The sequence below is a fragment of the Mercenaria mercenaria genome, chromosome 11 (assembly GCF_021730395.1).
Source record: "Mercenaria mercenaria strain notata chromosome 11, MADL_Memer_1, whole genome shotgun sequence".
NCBI lineage: Eukaryota > Metazoa > Mollusca > Bivalvia > Venerida > Veneridae > Mercenaria > Mercenaria mercenaria.
Genome location: NC_069371.1, coordinates 36307491 through 36327117, shown reverse-complemented (window position 1 = coordinate 36327117; position 19627 = coordinate 36307491). Strand labels below are relative to the sequence as shown.

Below are 19627 nucleotides of genomic sequence, written 5' to 3'. Positions count from 1 at the left end.
TAGAACCTGGTTCTCTGCGTCAGTAAACCTTTTCCTGTGGTCTTGACTAATACCCTACTGAGGAATACGTACTTAACACACATTAAATATAAAGCATCATAATTAAGGCAGTTTACCTCTGGTACCCCATTATAAACGCATTACAATTTTGAATGGAAAAATTTGTAAAAACAGCTAATCTAATTCTTATATATTTCTATAACTTCTAATCTGCCAGTAACTAAGTTTCAACACCCTCAGATGAAATATAACTATGATTTTCTGATATCTAAAAATTGTCTCTCTTTTTTTTTTTTTTTTGGACATAATCTAGAGGTCAGTGCCTTTAACAGACCTATTTGTGATGTTAAGAATTTGCAAAACATGATTGTTTGTGTTTAGGACATGACACAGATTCACATCATGAATATTTTTAATTTGCAAGTGACATTACTTGCAAATATTTGCAAGAATGAAACTGTTGTGAAAATTATCCAGTCTGCAGTAAGTAATCATGATATGAACTTGCACCCCTCTTATTTTTTGACCGCCTCCACCCCCTATTTCCAGAGTTATTGCCCCTGAAATAGTCAAAAATGCACATTTTCACCTTGTGACACACCTAGCTCAAAAAATATATGATATATTGGATGAAAACTTGCATGAGTCTTTATCATGATATAAACTTGCGCACCTCTTAATATTTGGCTGGCTCCACCCCCTATTTTTAAAGTTATGGCCCCTGAAATAGTCAAAAATGTACATTCTCACCTAATAATGTGCCTTGCTCAAAAAGTTTTTGATGTAAATTCATGAAACCTTGCTTGAGTCTGTATCATGATGCGACCTTGCACACTTGGCATTCTTCTTGGGAATTTTAGCGCTTATTACAGAGTTATGGCCCTTGAAATAGCCAAAATAGTGGATTTTTTGTTTCTGATGCTCATAGCTCAAAAAGTGGTGTAGAATAATGAATCCTTTTCATAAAATGTTTGTTGAGGCTATACCCCCTTAAGACATTTGAATTATTGCCCCTTATTTGTGACAAATGTACAAGTGGGGGCACACCCTGTGTCCTACAGACACATTTTAGTTGGGAGTTGGGACTTACATTGCACTGAGATAATTCAGGTCGTATGATGACTTTCAAGCTATTTAATGGGAAGAAGACAGTATGTGCCTCTTCTGGTAGAACCATCGACCTGCAAGCCAGCTGGATGTTTTCATTGTATAAATGAGTTGGGCTCATACAGAGGTGTAGGGGCAAGTAATTCTTATTAGGCTGCCTTAACCACTTAGCTTTGAAAGTCTCCAATAATTGCTGTGATGAGGTGAACAATATGTACACTTGAATTAATTTGTCCAACGTGTTGGGAGTAGGGTTTGTTGTTGTAATGGTTGTACATCGGATTTGTAACGTCCTAAGGGCTGATGCCAATTTGACTCCAGGCTTAGGGTCAGAAAGTGTTTTTCATGTAGTTTTTATATTTCTTATTTCAGCAATTAAAGTGCCGAAAAGCTACATTAGAAGAAATACAGTCATGTCATTCAGAGGCGTACACATTGTTTTACGCCACAAATCATTTAAGTCGATCACGTTTAGATCCTAAACATTTTGGTAAGTCTCTGAACAAGTGAAATTTGTGTTCCTTCAGTTTTCTTTGTTTTGTGTTGGATGCTTCAGTAGAGTGGACCCTGTCTATAATGGTCAGCTTTAGAAAAAACCAGAATTTCTTGATAGATGGACTCGTAATTATTATTATAATTAAGTATGGTGAATGGCAAGAGCAAGTTTTGACCTGCCAAGACAAACTATATAATTATAGTCGTGACTTTATAACATTACTTTATTTTACACTGACTGCAAAATTCACACTTTGAGTTTTTTTTGATAAAGTGAGATAATGTGTTTAAAAATAAAGATATTTGTAAGAGATATTTTTATGATATCTTTTCAGCCTACATTTCGAGGGCTGAGCGCGAAACTATTGTATCTTGTTCTTTATTTATATACAGTTACAATAGTTTCGCGCTCAGTCCACGATTTTTAAACTTACATAGATCTAATATACATTTCAGAAAATTTACCAATGCGTTTTTGTGCTTTACCGTGTGGTGGTGTTGGCGTGGACTCTGACACAGTGTGGAATGATCTACATACATCCATAGCAGCCAGAATGGTGGGTTTGAACCTCTTATTTTCTGAAGTACATTAAGCAGCTGAATTTGAACTATTGAAGTAACACCCAATCTTAGGTATATGTTACATCTATACGAAACCATTTGGTTAGCATTAGGTAAGGGGAACTTGAATACAAGACTGTGAAATAAGAGGCTCTTAGTTTGATTCTTGGGCGTGGCCTGTGTTCTCCTTATTGATTTGACAAAAGACAGTGTGTCTGGAGTCGGTCATTCTCCACCTCTGTTATGTGGGGAAGTTGTGAATTACATGGAGAGAACAAGTCAGTACTGGTAAAAATCTGGGAACATTGTTTAGGCCATCTTGCACTGCCATTGCATAATTTACTCTTTTTATGCTTGCTGAATGTTGGATGTTCTACCTAAGGGGCCTGTCATTGTCTGATCTGAAATACTGCCCAGAGGGGCACCTTTGGCATTCCTCCACCATTAGCAGCATTATCAAATGACCGCAGCGAAACAAAGACAGCTTCCTAAAAAAAAAATACATAGATACACTGTAAACGATAATTATAGGCTTTTAATTGTACAATTTTGGTAGATACAAACTCACCTAACCTACCATTTACAGGAGTTATTTTGGAGTAATTTGATTCAATTATAAGCTTTTATGTATTGAAATGAGTTAGTTAATATGTGGTTTGAGTTCTGTTTAGAGACTATGAGAATAAATTGGATTAGATATGTTTGTAACTGAGTAATACCGTGCCCATAAGACACATTATTGTAGTTATTAGTGTACTATAATCAATTATTAAACAGAATGTGTTCTGTTTTGTTCTTCTTATGCTAACAGAAATGTATGGTGATTTTGAGATAGGAACTATTGTTAAGTACATGTGATACTACCATGTAGAGGATATTTGTTTGTTTCATTGTTACATGCAATATTTCCATCAGTGGGGTAACAGCAAGTAAAAATGTATGGTCAAGTGCTTGTACATGTAAAACAAACAATTTTTCTTCTTATTTCAAGTTTTTCCAGTTTGACCCAGAATGTTGAAACTTCATAGGATGATTGGTCATAAAGAGTAGATGACCCCTATTGATTTTGGGGTCACTCCATTAAAGGTGAAGGTCACAGGGGCCTGAACATTGAAAACCATTTCCGGTCAGTAACTTGAGAACCACTTGACCCAGAATGTTGAAACTTCATAGGATCATTGCTCATGCAGAGTAGATGACCCCTAAAGATTTTGGTGTCACTCTGTGAAAGGTCAAGGTCACAGGGGCCTGAACATTGAAAACCATTTCCGGTCAGTAACTTGAGAACCACTTGACCCAGAATGATGAAACTTCATAGGATGATTGGCCATGCAGAGTAGATGACCCCTAAGGTTTTTTGGGTCACTCTGTTAAAGGTAAAGGCCACAGGGGCCTAAACATGGAAAACCATTTCCATCAATAACTTGAGAACCTCTCGACCCAGAATGTTGAAACTTCATAGGATGATTGTTCATGCAGAGTAAATGACCCCTATTGTTTTTGGGGTCACTACGTTAAAGGTCAAGGTCACAGGGGCCTGAACATTGATAACCAGTTCCGATCAATAACTTGAGAACCACTTGACCCAGAATGTTGAAACTTCATAGGATGATTGAACATGCAGAGTAGATGACCCCTATTGATTTTGGGGTCAGTCTATTAAAGGTCAAGGTCAAAGTGGCCTGTTCATGTAAAGTCATTTTTTGGAAATAACTTGAGAACCACTTGACCTACAATGTTGAAACTTAATAGGATGATTGGACAATGCAGAGTAGATGACCCCTATTTATTTTGAGGTCACTTGATCAAAGGTCAAGGTCACAGAAGCCTGAACAGTGACTTGAGAACCACTAGGCCAAGAGTGTTGAAATTTAGCGGGATGATTGGACATGCCAAGTAGATGATCCCTATTGCAGCCAACCATCATTGTCTCTTTGTCTTTCGCTCCTGACCCCTATTGACTTCTTTCCTATAGGACTTTGCATTGGGGGAGACATGCGTATTTTTACAAAAGCATTTTCTAGTTGTAACTTCTTTGGTTCGTTGAGAGTTAGTTGGCTTTAAAGCCACACATTTACAGTGAAGGTGAAAAATTTCAAGGAAAAGAAAATATTTGCTGAGAATATGTATATCTGACATTGAAATGTAGCAAAAAAAACAGTTACAGTTTTTAGTCATGAAAACCCATGAAGAATCGTCTATTCTCTCTATAATGTAAGGGTTACGCAATTCTGTAAATGTTGTAACAACGTAGCCTTGCATAAAACTTGAAAGAGGCTTAATAAAAGAACATTGTGCTATAAGAGTTCATTTCCTTTATAAAGGAAGTTGTGTTAGGTATGCATTATAGAGCCAAAATATGCTTGCACTTTGCCATGGATTGTACATATATATAAGGTATAACACTGTAGTGTTTTACTTGTTAACACACTGTTACTCTCTTGTTAAAACACCACTTGAAAATGACAGTCCTGGAGAGGAGGGATTGACAGTAACATCAGTTTTATGTTAGAACAGATTTTAGCTCTGCTAAGCACTAAGTTTATGTTAGAACAGTTTTTAACTCTACTAAGCACTAAGTTTATATTAGAACAGTTTTTAGCCCTACTAAGCACTAAGTATGTGAGCTTTTAAGATTGTTAGTTGTCCGTTTATCTGTGGTTCCACTGTACATCATTTGCCAGTCCTGAACCAAACTGCGGGGAATGTTGCTATGGTGGTCCCCTCTCAGATTCATTCAGATCTAGGTCATACGCAACCAAAATGAAAATCTTTTAAAATGTTCTGAGAAATCGCTAGGTTGATTTTGAAATAATTTCACAGAAATTTTCCTTTGGTGAATCTTTCCAAATAATTATGTTTTATTAAGAAACATGGATGCCAGGGTGCGGGGCTAGTTTTACCTATATGGCTATATAGAAACTTTGAAATCTTTTTCTGTAACAGCTTGCCCTATTTTGAAATAATTTCACAGATTTTCCCCTTGCGTGACCATATACCAAAACTGTTCAAGCAAGCTGTATCACTCAGATGAGCAATCTAGGGCCATTATGGCTCGCTTTATTTTGTGTACCTGCCGTACTAAACTGCTGTAAGACCATGTTTAATCAGTTAATATAACAAGATAGTTTGACATCAGCCCATTTTGAACTTTATGGAATAAGCTTTGAATATTAGTTCATTTAGAAAATTTACTATATTAAACTGATTTTAGACTTCATTTTCATCTTCCCATTTTTATACTTGATGTGCAGCATTATACAGTCAAACCGCTAATCACGTGAAGACCGCACGTGACAAATCCAAAAATGAGCCGTGCCATGAGAAAACCAACATAGTAGCTTTGCGACCAGCATGGATCCAGACCAGCCTGCGCATCCGCGCAGTCTGGTCAGGATCCATGCTGTTCGCTTTTAAAGCCTATTGGAATTAGAGAAATTGTTAGCGAACAGCATGGATCCTGACCAGACTGCGCGGATGCGCAGGCTGGTCTGGATCCATGCTGGTCGCAAAGCCACTATGTTGGTTTTCCCATGGCACGGCTCAAATATTGTCTATATACAGAGGGTCTTTAATTTATAGGTTAAAGTATAAAATTTAATAAAACAAAAAAAAAACAAACAAAAAAATTAGTGGTCTTAAAACTCTGATTGTTTCTGTAGACCATACGTTCCAAATCCAAAGTTATTCTCTTTATTTGCAATGGTCTCTATAGGTTAAAATATGTTTAAACCAGAAACAAAAATTGGTGTTAGTCTGGTTGTCTTTGTTCACAGGTGGGCTTTAGGACAGGTTTGACAATACCATAAAACGCATAGTATTATTACTTGACATTTCAAGTGATTTCAAGAAATATATAAATATTAAGATATGAGAATAGAATGATCTTACAATTCTGTTGTCATATATCAAGGACAGTGATGCAGTTGTCAAGGTTACCAATTATTTTGCTAATTTTAGAATCAAAAGGCAGAGTCAAAGGAACCTTTAACATTTGAGCCGTGCCATGGGAAAACCAACATAGTGGGTTTGCAACCAGCATGGATCCAGACCAGCCTGCGCATCCGCGCAGTCTGGTCAGGATCCATGCTGTTCGCTTTCAAAGCCTATTGCAATTAGAGAAACTGTTAGTGAACAGCATGGATCCTGACCAGACTGCGCGGATGCGCAGGCTGGTCTGGATCCATGCTGGTCGCAAACCCACTATGTTGATTTTCTCATGGCGCGGCTCAATTTTACCTTTTCCATGCTTAGTAATATTCTTAGAAAGAGACAATTTCACTCTGCAATGAGTCATGTTTTAATGGTACATTTAGTAAATATCCTTGGTGCATCTTTCAATGCATAGCACCTTTTGCATTAGGGCTTAAGCCAACTGTTTAAAGAAAAGACTGATGGAAAACTCAGAGATACAAAGTGAAAAGGAATTTACTGATAATGTGTTTGATTTTCTGTCCAAATGGTTGAGCACTTTAACAGGTTAGATGGGCCTTTTTCATACTGAGGTGCCACTTGCTTCTTTCTTAAAACAGTCCACAGATAAATAACAAGTAAAATACAAACAAAATATATATCTTAATATTTGGTACAGTCTTGTTGTAGTGACTTCTGCAATATATTTGGCTATAATTTGTTTTGATCCTTCATATACTTAAAATTGGTAAATTCGTGAATGGGTTTGTTCAAATATTGTACTAATACTCACATATTCTTGATTTTCATACTACAATTTTCTTGCTTTGATGCAAAAGTTTTATATTTTCTATTTTTTCAAGTGGGTTGTCTCCCTTGAATGTTAGTATCTGTAGCCTTTCACATAAATTGTTGCTATCTGACATTTGCATGTGGTTTTAATATCCAGGAAAGTTTTAAGAAATTACCAGATGTGCCTTTAAACTGATATGGCATTTAGGGTTGCATATTTCCAATGATGTTTTATTATGGCATGAAATCTATTAGAAGAAGAAAGTTGACTTTAAAGTACGAACTATCAGTGTGATATAAATATTCTTAACCTTTAGCCTGCTGGCAGCAAGTGATTATGCCTTTGCAGCCGGTGCAGACCACTATCAGCCTGCATGTCCGTGTAGGCTGATCATGGTCTGCACTGTTCGCAATTCACTCAGTAAATTTTCAGTGAACACTCCTTTGAATAATAAGTGGTACTGCCAAAATTGAATATGGACCAGTCCATTTTAGAAATTTAGTAAGGTTAAGGTGGCAGTAGATATTGTTATTACGTACCTTACTGTAAAAGCAGGAAAACTGCATAGGACAAAATCCTGTTACCAAGGCCAAATAACGGCAAGTGGGCATTATAATCGGTTATTGTCCCTCCAGGGATGAGTGACATCATTTGTGACGTCATTTTAGCAGTGACATACATTGTTAGCATTAATATACAATATATCATTAACTGATTCAAGCAATGCATGTTATTATGTTTAGGTATATAATAAACAACTTAACGGCAGTATGTTATAAGGTTCTACAAACAAATACAGTCGACATCGTACTTGCGACCACCTCTATTAAGCGATTTTTGTATTAAACGACCAGTCAAAATCCCTCCCGAACGTTTTCAGTATATAAATTCATTCCATTAAACGACTTTTTTATTAAACGACTAGCGACCGTATTAATCATGTAGTCCCGACAGGTAAAATATTCGACAAAAGTATCTATTAAGCGACCGGGTACCAAAATATTACCGGGCATTTCTTCATCTGTGTAATTAGTTAGTACGTTTTGAACGTTACTGAATGCAATTAACCTTTGTATCAGTCGAACTGACAAACAATCTAGCCATAAATTTCACGATGGACTTGGAAAAGTGTTCACAATGTTAAAACAAATTTTGAAACCATACATGTATGTTCATAATAAATACAGTTACATTAACAGTTAAAAATAACTTTCCTTTTCATCTGACTGAAATTCATTAAAAGACAATTCCATTAAGAGACCACTTCTTAGCGGTCCCTTGGGTGGTCTCTTAATACAATGTCGACTGTAAACCATAATCAACTAACAACATCAGAATTCAAATTGCAACCTCATTTGTTGTAGGGAAAAATGATCACACTCATAAAGCTAGGATCACGAAGTGTGACACCCTGAGTTTTCCACATATATCTGAAATGATTTACTCAGAGACACTAGGGTCTTTTTCTGCTCTTAGGGCCTTTTTCTAATCTTAGGGTCTTTTTCTGCTCTTAGGGCCTTTTTCTGCTCTTAAAGCATGGAAAATCACCAAAACTATATTGATGTGAATTAAAACTCGACAAAGAAACTCTGTGTTATAAGAAATTTATAGGATGTGTCTGAAATCACTGTCAGGTTACAATTTGTATATTTTTGATTCAGGCTGCAGGTTGTGTAACAGAGCTGGCCTTCAGGGTAGGAGCAGGTGAGCTTAAGAATGGTTTCGCTCTTGTTAGGCCGCCTGGGCATCATGCAGAACCAGAACAAGCTATGTAAGTAACACTCGGGGTGTTTTACATGTTGGAAGCCTTCTCCTTATTTGGAGATAAAGCTAGTTGAAGCTGTTGTAGCACAGTCAGACTAAGACAAAAATATAGAAGTTAATGTTTAGAAAAAAAGTTTAAGCAAATATTTTCTCTAAACCTAAATCTTTTTCTCTTTTAAGCAACAGATTATTATGTCTCCCCCAGGAGACATATTGTTTTTGCCCTGTCCGTCCGTCCGTCCGTCTGTCCGTCCGTACGTCACACTTCATTTCCGAGCAATAACTGGAGAACCATTTGACCTAGAACCTTCAAACTTCATAGAGTTGTAGGGCTGCTGTAGTAGACGACCCCTATTGATTTTGGGGTCACTCCGTCAAAGGTCAAGGTCACAGGGACCTGAACATTGAAAACCATTTCCGATCAATAACTAGAGAACCACTTGACCCAGAATGTTGAAACTTCATAGGATGATTGGCCATGAAGAGTAGATGACCCCTATTGATTTTGGGGTCACTCCGTCAAAGGTCAAGGTCACAGGGGCCTGAACATTGAAAACCATTTCCGATCAATAACTAGAGAACCACTTGACCCAGAATGTTGAAACTTCATAGGATGATTGGTCATGAAGAGTAGATGACCCCTATTGATTTTGGGGTCACTCCGTCAAAGGTCAAGGTCACAGGGGCCTGAATATTGAAAACCATTTCCGATCAATAACTAGAGAACCACTTGACCCAGAATGTTGAAACTTCATAGGATGATTGATAATGAAGAGTAGATGACCCCTATTGATTTTGGGGTCACTCCATCAAAGGTCAAGGTCACAGGGGCCTGAACATGGAAAATCATTTCCGATCAATAACTAGAGAACCACTTAACCCAGAATGTTGAAACTTCATAGGATGATTGTACATGCAAAGTAGATGACCCCTATTGATTTTGGGGTCACTCCATTAAAGGTCAAGGTCACAGGGGCCTGAACATTGAAAACCATTTCCAGTCAGTAACTTGAGAACCACTTGACCCAGAATGTTGAAACTTAATAGGATGATTGCTCATGCAGAGTAGATGACCCCTAACAATTTTGGGGTTACTCTGTGAAAGGTCAAGGTCACAGGGGCCTGAACATTGAAAACCATTTCCGGTCAGTAACTTGAGAACCACTTGACCCAGAATGATGAAACTTCATAGGATGATTGGTCATGCAGAGTAGATGACCCCTAACGATTTTAGGGTGACTCTGTTAAAGGTCAAGGCCACAGGGGCCTGAACATGGAAAACCATTTCCAATCAATAACTTGAGAACCTCTTGACCCAGAATGTTGAAACTTCATAGGATGATTGTTCATGCTATGTAAATGACCCCTATTGTTTTTGGGGTCACTCTGTTAAAGGTCAAGGTCACAGAGGCCTGAACATTGATAACCAGTTCATATCAATAACTTGAGAACCACTTGACCCAGAATGTTGAAACTTCATAGGATGATTGAACATGCAGAGTAGATGACCCCTATTGATTTTGGGGTCAGTCTATTAAAGGTCAAGGTCACAGTGGCCTGTTCATGTAAAATCATTTTTTTGGAAATAACTTGAGAACCACTTGACCTACAATGTTGAAACTTAATAGGATGATTGGACATGCAGAGTAGATGACCCCTACTTATTTTGAGGTCACTTGATCAAAGGTCAAGGTCACAGGAGCCTGAACAGTGACTTGAGAACCACTAGGCCAAGAGTGTTGAAATTTAGCGGGATGACTGGACATCCCTATTGCAGCCAACCATCAGTGTCTCTTTGACTTTCGCTCCTGACCCCTATTGACTTCTTGCCTATAGGACTTTGCATTGGGGGAGACATGCGCTTTTTTACAAAAGCATTTTCTAGTTTTTTTAGCTTTGCAAGAGACTGCCACAGGGTCATGGTTTTCACCTTGAGTTACATAAGGAAAACTGGAGAAAAAAAGTTGTGGAAAAATGCAAGGCTTAGACATAAGACATTTTATATGAAGCATTGGCCAGAGGCCCCACTACCAAGTTTGTTGAAAATGAATCTATAGGTCAGAAATAGAGACAGGGGCTCTTTTTGAAAATACAGGAAATTTAAATGAAGCAATACCTAGTTGTTCACAATCTTAGTACTGTGAAATCATTAATATTCACAGGTGTCTACTTTCCTGGATTTCTTGGTATCAGTCCACAAAATTTAGTCCCAACAAACACATAAAATTTACAGTTGTTTGAGATCCATAAATGTATAACCCCATGAAAAAGTGTTTTGGCAAAAGCCTTGAAATTTTAAATGATTTCACTTTTGTCTATTCACTTTAATTTTAGTTGTCATTTTGTTAAGAAGTTTTTGTCTTTTATTTTTTTCAGGGGATTTTGTTATTTCAACTCAGTTGCTATAGCAGCAAAACAAATGAAAGAAAAATTGAAAATGAAGAAGATTCTTATAGTTGACTGGGTATGTTGGAAATTATTGTGGAAAAGTTGTGTAGAATTAACCCTTATCATGCTAGACACGACTGATTCTGCCTATGCTACCAGTGTAGATCATGATCAGCCTGCACATCCATGTAGTCTGATCATGATCTGCACTGTTCGCTAATCAGCCAGTATCTTTTTGGTGAGCACCCCTTTTAACAGTAAATGGTACTGTCCAAATTGAAAGATGGACAAGTTCATTATAGAAATTTAGCAGGGTAAGGGTTAATTGATTTCAAAAGCATCTGTTATGTGCATATATTTTATAGATTCTGTAGATAAGAAGTTAAGGTTTCAAAATGTTTATTTTATGTGTAGTAAATCCATATATAGTTGAAATTCTGTTTGTTGAATTAATATTAGCTATTCTACAGTATTTGACTAATTTTAAAAGTGAACAAACTCATTTTGTTAGTGGTAGTATCATGCAAACCCATATTTGGCTATTTTAAGGATGTTCATCATGGTAATGGTACGCAACAGATGACTTTCACTGACAAAGAAATCTTGTATATCTCAATACATCGTCATGACAACGGCAACTTCTTCCCCGGAACTGGGGCGCCAGAGGAATGTGGAACAGGGGAAGCCACAGGGTTTAACGTTAATGTTGCCTTCAGTGGGGGATTAGAGCCCCCAAAAGGAGACGCAGAATACTTGGCTGCCTTTAGGTATGTTTTCTTTGCCAATGTATGTTACTTTGGCCTTTGTTGCTGAGTGTTCAAGGTCACCATTGTTGGTTTGAGCCCTGCTCTGGTCATCATGTGAGGAAGCCATCCAGCTGACTTACGTAAAGTTGGTCATTCTACCAAGGTGCCTGCCTCTGCCTGCTCAGAAATAACATCTGAAGGGGCACTGTCGACCTCCACCATTAAATTCTAATAGAATTTTAAATGTCTTGATTTTGACTGTTTTCCTTAAGAACCAGTTACTCACAATTGCAATTTATTACATTGATACATTTAGTTAACTTTACTTTCTTACTAAAACAAAGCATTTTATATTGCATTTTATTTGTAGTCGTACACTTCATCTCTCTTCCATTATATAATGTAAGCAAATGTTCAACTTCTATTTCAGAACCATTGTAATGCCAATTGCTAGAGACTTTAATCCGGAGATTGTCCTTGTTTCGGCTGGCTTCGATGCAGCAGCAGGTCATCCTGCACCCCTTGGTGGTTACTTGGTTTCACCTCAGTGTAAGTATTTAAAATTTCTATCCTGTCCGAGATGTTGTGTTGTACCATTGTAGAGAAACTTAATAAGTACAGTCAGACTTTCTTCGCTCGAACTCGGATAATTTGAGCACCGCCCTTCTTTCGAACTCAATGTCAATTCCGAGCAAAATCCCTGTTTATTGTTTATTGTTCAATGACTCAAACTACCGATATCTCAGTAAAATTTTGTCGGTCTCATTGAGTTCATGTGAATGAAGTTTGACTGTTACAGTTTTTTAGCTCGTCTGATTTTTAAAAAAAATCTTCCAGGTACTGTCGTCACTTTAATCTTTCGTTTTTGTACACTGTTAATGGTAAATTTAGCAGTTCATCTGATATTGGCAGTGCACTTATTAGTCCCCTACTGGTTGAAAACCAGTTTTGGGGACTATAGGAATGCTCTTTTCCGTCATTCCGTCTTTCCGTCATTCCGTCATTCTGTCATTCCGTCATTCCGTCCGTCCGCAATTTCGTGTCCGGTCCATAACTCTGTCATCCATGAATGGATTTTAATATTACTTGGCACAAATGTTCCCCATGATGAGACGACGTGTCATGCGCATAACCCAGACCCCTAGCTCAAAGGTCAAGGACACAATAGGAGGTCAAAGGTCAACAGGGCTTTTTTCCTGTCCGGTCCACAACTCTCCCATCCTTGAAGGGATTTTAGTATTACTTGGCACAAATGTTCCCCATGATGAGATGATGTGTCGTGCGCAAATCCCGGACCCCTAGCTCAAAGGTCAAGGTCACAATTGGAGGTCAAAGGTCAACAAGGTTTTTTTCCTGTCCGGTCCATAACTCTCCCATCTATGAAGGGATTTTAATATTACTTGGCACAAATGTACCTCATAATAAGACGATATGTCATGCACAACTTTCAGACCCCTAGCTCAAAGGTCAAGGTCACACTTAGCAGTCAAATGTTAACATAGCATGAACAGGGTCTGTTTCGTGTCCGGTCCATAACTCTGACATTCATTAAGGGATTTTAATATTACTTAGCACAAATGTACCTCATAATAAGACGATATGTCATGCACAACTTTCAGACCCCTAGCTCAAAGGTCAAGGTCACACTTAGCAGTCAAATGTTAACATAGCATGAACAGGGTCTGTTTCGTGTCCGGTCCATAACTCTGACATTCATTAAGGGATTTTAATATTACTTAGCACAAGTGTTCCCCATGATGAGACAACGTGTCATGCGCAAATCCCGGACCCCTAGCTCAAAGGTCAAGGTCACAATTGGGGGTCAAAGGTCAACAGAGTTTTTTTCCTGTCCCATCCATAACTCTGCCATCCATGAAGGGATTTTTATATTACTTGGCACAAATGTTTCCCATGATGAGACGACATGTCATGCGCAACACCCAGTACCCTAGCTTAAAGGTCAAGGTCACACTTTGAGATCAAAGGTCAAGAGGATTTTTTTCCTGTCCGGTCTATAACTTTGTCATGCAAAGCAGGATTTAGATATCAGTTGGCACAAATATTCCCCTGGATGAGACAACATGTCATGCGCAAGAACCAGGTCCCTAGGTCTAAGGTCAAGGTCATATTTAGAAGTCAAAGGTCAAATTCAAGAATGACTTTGTATGGAACATTTCTTCTTCATGCATGGAGGGATTTTGATGTAACTTGGACCAAATGTTCACCACCATGAGGCACCCTTGTTTTTAGAATTACATCCCTTTGTTGTTACTATAAATAGATTTTATTGTAACTTTTTTATTACTGGCAGTAGAGAAAAATCGAGACCACTTTTCTGTGGTACAGCATGCATGTTACATCCAATTTTTAGGTGTATTTTGACCTATCTCTACCTGGTAAAGAGTTTCTTGTGGACTTATATTATTAATTTTTTTTTTTTTTTTTTTTTTTTTTTTTTTTTTTTTTTAAGATTAATTTCCCTTTGTTGTTACTATAAATAACTTACATGATAACATTTTTATAATCAGCCAAAAAAATTCAATATGAAAACAACTGTGGGTTTTTATATATGCACATTTTAATCCAAGTGTGTTGTTATAATGTTATAACATATTGTATATGTAGTACAATATTGTTTATACATCATTGACAGATATCAGTTCATTATGTTATACTGCAGTAGAAAAAATAAGGTGCCTTCCAGTAGGGGACTTTGTATTGCATGGCAATACTTCATTCACTTGTTATCACTGTTACTATGCGCAAAAAGAAGAAAAGCTGGTAAGTGTGCTAATGTTGAGGGATAGAATGCAACCAGTTACTCTGTGGATGACTCGTCCAGAACAGTGTTTGTTGTTTTAGGTTTTAGAGGTGGTAGAATATACTCCGGTTCCAGAAGTTTTACCCTTAGTCCTTTAATGTGTATGGTACGAGTCCAGCTTTTTGTAAGGTTTGAAAGCACAACCTACTGCCTCTGAAGCCGGTGTACTAACCTCTGCGCTTCACGGGATTTCTGCCTGGAAGGAAATAATATTTTGTATCATCTTTCTTTTGTATGTTTTGCTCACATGTTCAGGTGGTATCATTGGCAAACTGGAAGATAGTTCTAACCCTGGGAAGAGAATATAATGTCATAACAATACTTGCTGTCTTGTTTGTTTTGCTGGTTTTGGTCACATGACAAGGGAGCCGACGATCATTGGTCAGTGGCCCTGGAAGAAGGATATGATGTCATAAAAATGTTTGTTTGCAGTCTTTGGCCACATGACGAGAGTCTCAGAGAGCTGATGTTAAAAGGCAAATTTAAAGATAATTCTATCCCAGGAAAGTGGGTTGGAAGTGATAACAAATTTTGATATCTTGTTCATTTTGCAGGTTTTGGTCACATGACCAGAGAGCTGATGTCATTGGCCAATGGGAAGATAGTTCTGGCCCTGGAAGGAGGATATGAGGTCACAGCAATATGTGATTCAGCAGAAATGTGCCTAAAGGCCTTACTGGGCCAGGAAATCCCACCAATAAAGGAGGAAGAGTTGTGTAAAGTCCCTTGTAAAGCTGCATTAGAAACTTTGGAAAATACTATAAATATTCAGAGTATGTAGTTAAAAAATGCCTTTCTTTTTTATTGTGAAGCTCGCTTACATTATTCAACTGTTTTTCTGTTTTTTTTTTGATGTAGTTAATTTTTCAAAATAATAAGTTTGGTCCTAATACTCTTAAAGTATTGCATTTGCTCATGGTTTTCCCAAAGGGAAGGGTATACATTAAGTAAATGATTTCCAGAGCATGTTTTGTTATTTCAAAAAGATAAGATTATATTTTCAGAAATGCACCAGACCTGATTTATATGTTGCAGTTTATATACAATTACAGTCAAAGTTATTCGCTTGAACTCTGATAATTTGAACACCACCCTTTGCTCGAACTCATCGTCAGGTCCTGTCAAAATCTCTATATCTAAATTTTCAATAGCTCGAACTACCGATAATTGCAACAAATTTCACCGGTCCTGCAAAGTTCGAGATAACAAAGTTTGACTGTATATGAATTACTTCATATGTGTAATTTAAGAACAAAGGAGTGAAAGTTGTTGTTTATCAGTAACAGTTAAATTACTTCATATAGCAAAAATGAATGAATAGAATACTTATCACTACATTTCTGTGAATGATTTCAGGTAAGCACTGGCCCTGTCTCCAGCGTTACCTTGGTACCATACAGTACTCACTGGTAGAGGCTCAGAAACGCGAGAGTGAAGAAACAGACACGGTTACTGCCCTTGCTTCGTTGTCAATGGTTGCTGCCAAAAGAAGGTGAGTTTTTAATACATGGGATGTTGTTCTTTACTGTTTTAAGAAGTAAACATTGTACTTGATTATTATTATTTTACCACCAGGTACTAAGTATATGGAGGTTGTATATGAGCCACACCATGGGAAAACTAAAATAATGCATTTGCGACCAGCATGGATCCAGACCAGCCTGCGCATCGGTGCAGTCTGGTCAGGATCCATGCTGTTCGCTGACGGTTAGGCTTTGAAAGGGAACAGCATGGATCCTGACCAGACTGCCCAGATGCGCAAACTGGTCTGGATCCATGCTGGTCACAAATGCACTATGTTGGTTTTCTCATGATGCAGCTCAGATTATGAGTCATGCATTTTCAAAGTGAAAAAGTGCCCACCCATCCCCATTTTTTCCAGAATAGGGGTTGATAATTCTAGAAAGTATGTTTATGGCCTTAAGTACATTATGTTAGATTTAATTCATATTAGATTTAGGTAGCTGTATTGTGCTATACAACTAAGCATCTATATTTTGCTTTTAAAGCCATTAAGATTTTTAACACTTTAAGACTCATAAATGCAAGAATATTAGACCTGTGTTTTGTATTTTCAGTGAATCCCTTGAACAGGAGTCAGAACCCATGGATGAGGAATCATAGACGTACAAATTGGTGGAAAAACCTATTGATAATGGAAGGATTTTGTTTATCCTGTCACTATAGCAACCATTCCCATAGTGCACAAGTATTAGATGTTTCTGCCTAGCACAGTGTTGTCTCATTCTATAAAAAGTAACGACTATTTTTAGTAACAAACTGACAATATGTTTAATGTAGATGATGCTAAATATAGTGCTATTGTAGGAGAAATATGTGCGGAGAATACCCACAATTTGGGAACAAGTTGCCTGTCTGAAAGGTTCCGAGGGTGAATGGACTGGAATATTTAAGTCTGGCTTTGAGTGTTCTCTGTTTGTAGAACACCCAGTATTTGAGGAACAATATTATGGCTTGCTTATAGTAGATGTAGGACATTCAGCTAGTGGAAATGTGTTCATGAAACATAGATTTTAATAAGGTGGCATAAGATGTGTATTTCTTTATGCGGGATTTTTTTTCCCGCTTGATGGGGTGTTTTTTTTTTGTAAGTGGAAGGTAGCGTTAAGTGATACTGCCCATGTGGCAGGAATCAATTCATATACTTTATCATGGGACTGTTTGTCTCGTAATATGTTTTGGTAAATATACAAAACAAACATTTCGAATGTTTAAATTTTATGCTAATGAACAACTAGTCACAAGGTGTGTGTTTATATAAACTGATATCAGCAGATATGATTTGCATATTTTCATATAGTGATCTTACAGATTAAACGTAAATCACTACATGTTACGCTTTTTTGTGATATTTTGTTGTTGTCGTAATTCCTTCGTATAAATGCCCTCTTTGTGTAAGCTTATATTATTGTTTATTACTGTCAGTGCCGTTCAGTTAGAAAGGGGTCTTGCTTGAAAAACAATCTTAATTTTTAATAGGAATGGTAATGGTTGATGAATACAATATGGAAGCTACAAATAGTGGCAAGTGTACGGTTTTTCGAAAAAATTTCTGTCAATTTTAAATATGAACAGTTGCACATGTGCCAATGCGGCATTGAATTTTTCCTGATATACAAGGTTGTAGATCAGATGAGTTTTTTTTAAGAGTTACTGAATAAGATTATTGATAGGGCTACATATATCTTTGGTTTTTCATGTGAGACGGCCCTTTCAACTCAATGGTGCTATATCATATACGTTTCCATTTTTCATAATTACTGATATCCCACTGCTAAAAGCATATTTTTTGGACTAACATACATACATGTGAATGACTATAGTCACGGTGCTTAAGCATTTCACAGTCTAATCAGGGGAGGTAAGGGGCATATTTTTTCATAACACTGTAACTTATATCCTACCTTCAAATGATTTCATAGAAGCAGCACTGTATCTAGGCTTATTCATATTATAAAGGAAAATTCATTTTGACATTTTGCAACCAGTGTAGACCAAGATCAGCCTGCACATCCGTGCGTGCTGATCTTGGTCTGCACTATTTGCTTTTTTAGCCCACCATCATCAGATGGTGGGCTATTAAAATCACTCTGCGTCCGTGGTCCGTCCGTCCGTCATTCCGTCCGTCCGTCCGTTAACAATTTCTCCTTATCGCATCTCCTCATAAACTACTGGGGGGATTTTGACTAAACTTTGTCAGAATGATGTATTGATACCCTAGTTGTGTCCCTCTGAAAATCAGACTGGTTCAACAATTTGTGAGTGAGTTATGGCCCTTTGTTTATTTCTATAATTTATATAGATTTATATAGGGAAAAACTTTGAAAACCTTCTTGTCCAAAACCACAGAGCCTAGGGCTTTGATATTTGGTATGAAGCATCATCTAGTGGTCCTCTACCAAGATGATTCAAATTATTTCTCTGGGGTCAAATATGGCCCCGCCCTGGGGGTCACATGGTTTATATAGACTTATATAGGGAAAAACTTTGAATAACCTCTTGTCCAAAACCACAGGTCCTAGGGCTTTGATATTTTGTATGTGACATCATCTAGTGGTCTTCAACTAAGATTGTTCAAATTATACCCTAGGGTCAAATATGGCCCCGCCCTGGGGGTCATATGGTTTACATAGACTTATATAGGGAAAAACTTTGAAAATCTTCTTGTTCAAACCACAAAGCCTAGGGCTTTGATACTTGTAATGTAGCATCATCTAGTGGTTCTCTACCAGGTTTATTCAAATTATCCTCCTAGGGTTAAATATGGCCCCGCCCCGGGGGTCACATGGTTCATATAGACTTATATAGGGAAAAGCTTTTAAAATGTTCTTGTCAGTAACTACAACATTCAAACTTGGACCACATGTATGTTTTTGAGTGGCAAGATGAACCTTGACATGAGTTGACCTTTATTTTGACCTAGTGACCTACTTTCACATTTCTGTAGCTACAGCCTTCAAATTTGGACCACTTGCATAATTTTGTGCACTGGAAAAAACTTTGACCTTTATTTTGACCTAGTGACCTACTTTCACATTTTTGAAGGTACAGGCATCAAATTGGGACCATATGCATAGTTTCGTGTTTCAAAATGAAATTTGACATTGATTTTGACCTAGTGACCTATCTTTAACATTTTCTCAAGCTACAGCCTTCAAATTTGGACTACATGCATAGTTTTGTGTACCGAAAAAAACTTTGACCTTGACATTGACCTAGTGACCTACTTTCACATTTTTGAAGGTACAGGCTTCAAATTTGGACCATATGCATAGTTTTGTATTCTGAAATAAAATTTGACCTTGATTTTGACCTAGTGACCTACTTTTACATTTCTTAAGCTACAGCCTTCAAATTTGGACCACTTGCATAGTTTTGTGTACTGAAATGACCTTTGCCCTTTACATTGACCTAGTGACCTACTTTCACATTTTTAAGGTACAGGCTTCAAATTTGGACCACATGCATAGTTTTGTATTCCGAAATAAAATTTGACCTTGATTTTGACCTAGTGACCTA

At 37.4% G+C, this 19627-nt stretch overlaps 1 protein-coding gene across 3 annotated transcripts in view; it reads left to right on the top strand.

Moving 5' to 3' along the window:
* LOC123530884 (histone deacetylase 4-like) overlaps positions 1-18678 on the top strand; it is an 88410-nt gene extending 69732 nt beyond the window's left edge. The window contains exons 14-22 of one of the 3 annotated variants that reach the window (XM_053517155.1): positions 1480-1597; positions 2059-2159; positions 8530-8639; positions 11009-11096; positions 11570-11787; positions 12197-12315; positions 15142-15360; positions 15944-16079; positions 16666-18678. In XM_053517155.1, coding sequence (XP_053373130.1) covers positions 1480-1597; positions 2059-2159; positions 8530-8639; positions 11009-11096; positions 11570-11787; positions 12197-12315; positions 15142-15360; positions 15944-16079; positions 16666-16711 — 1155 coding nt within the window. In that variant the 3' untranslated portion in view covers positions 16712-18678. The remainder of the gene's footprint in view (positions 1-1479; positions 1598-2058; positions 2160-8529; positions 8640-11008; positions 11097-11569; positions 11788-12196; positions 12316-15141; positions 15361-15943; positions 16080-16665) is intronic. The other 2 variants (XM_053517154.1, XM_053517153.1) reach the window with 2 other exon arrangements.
* Positions 18679-19627: the final 949 nt, after the last annotated feature.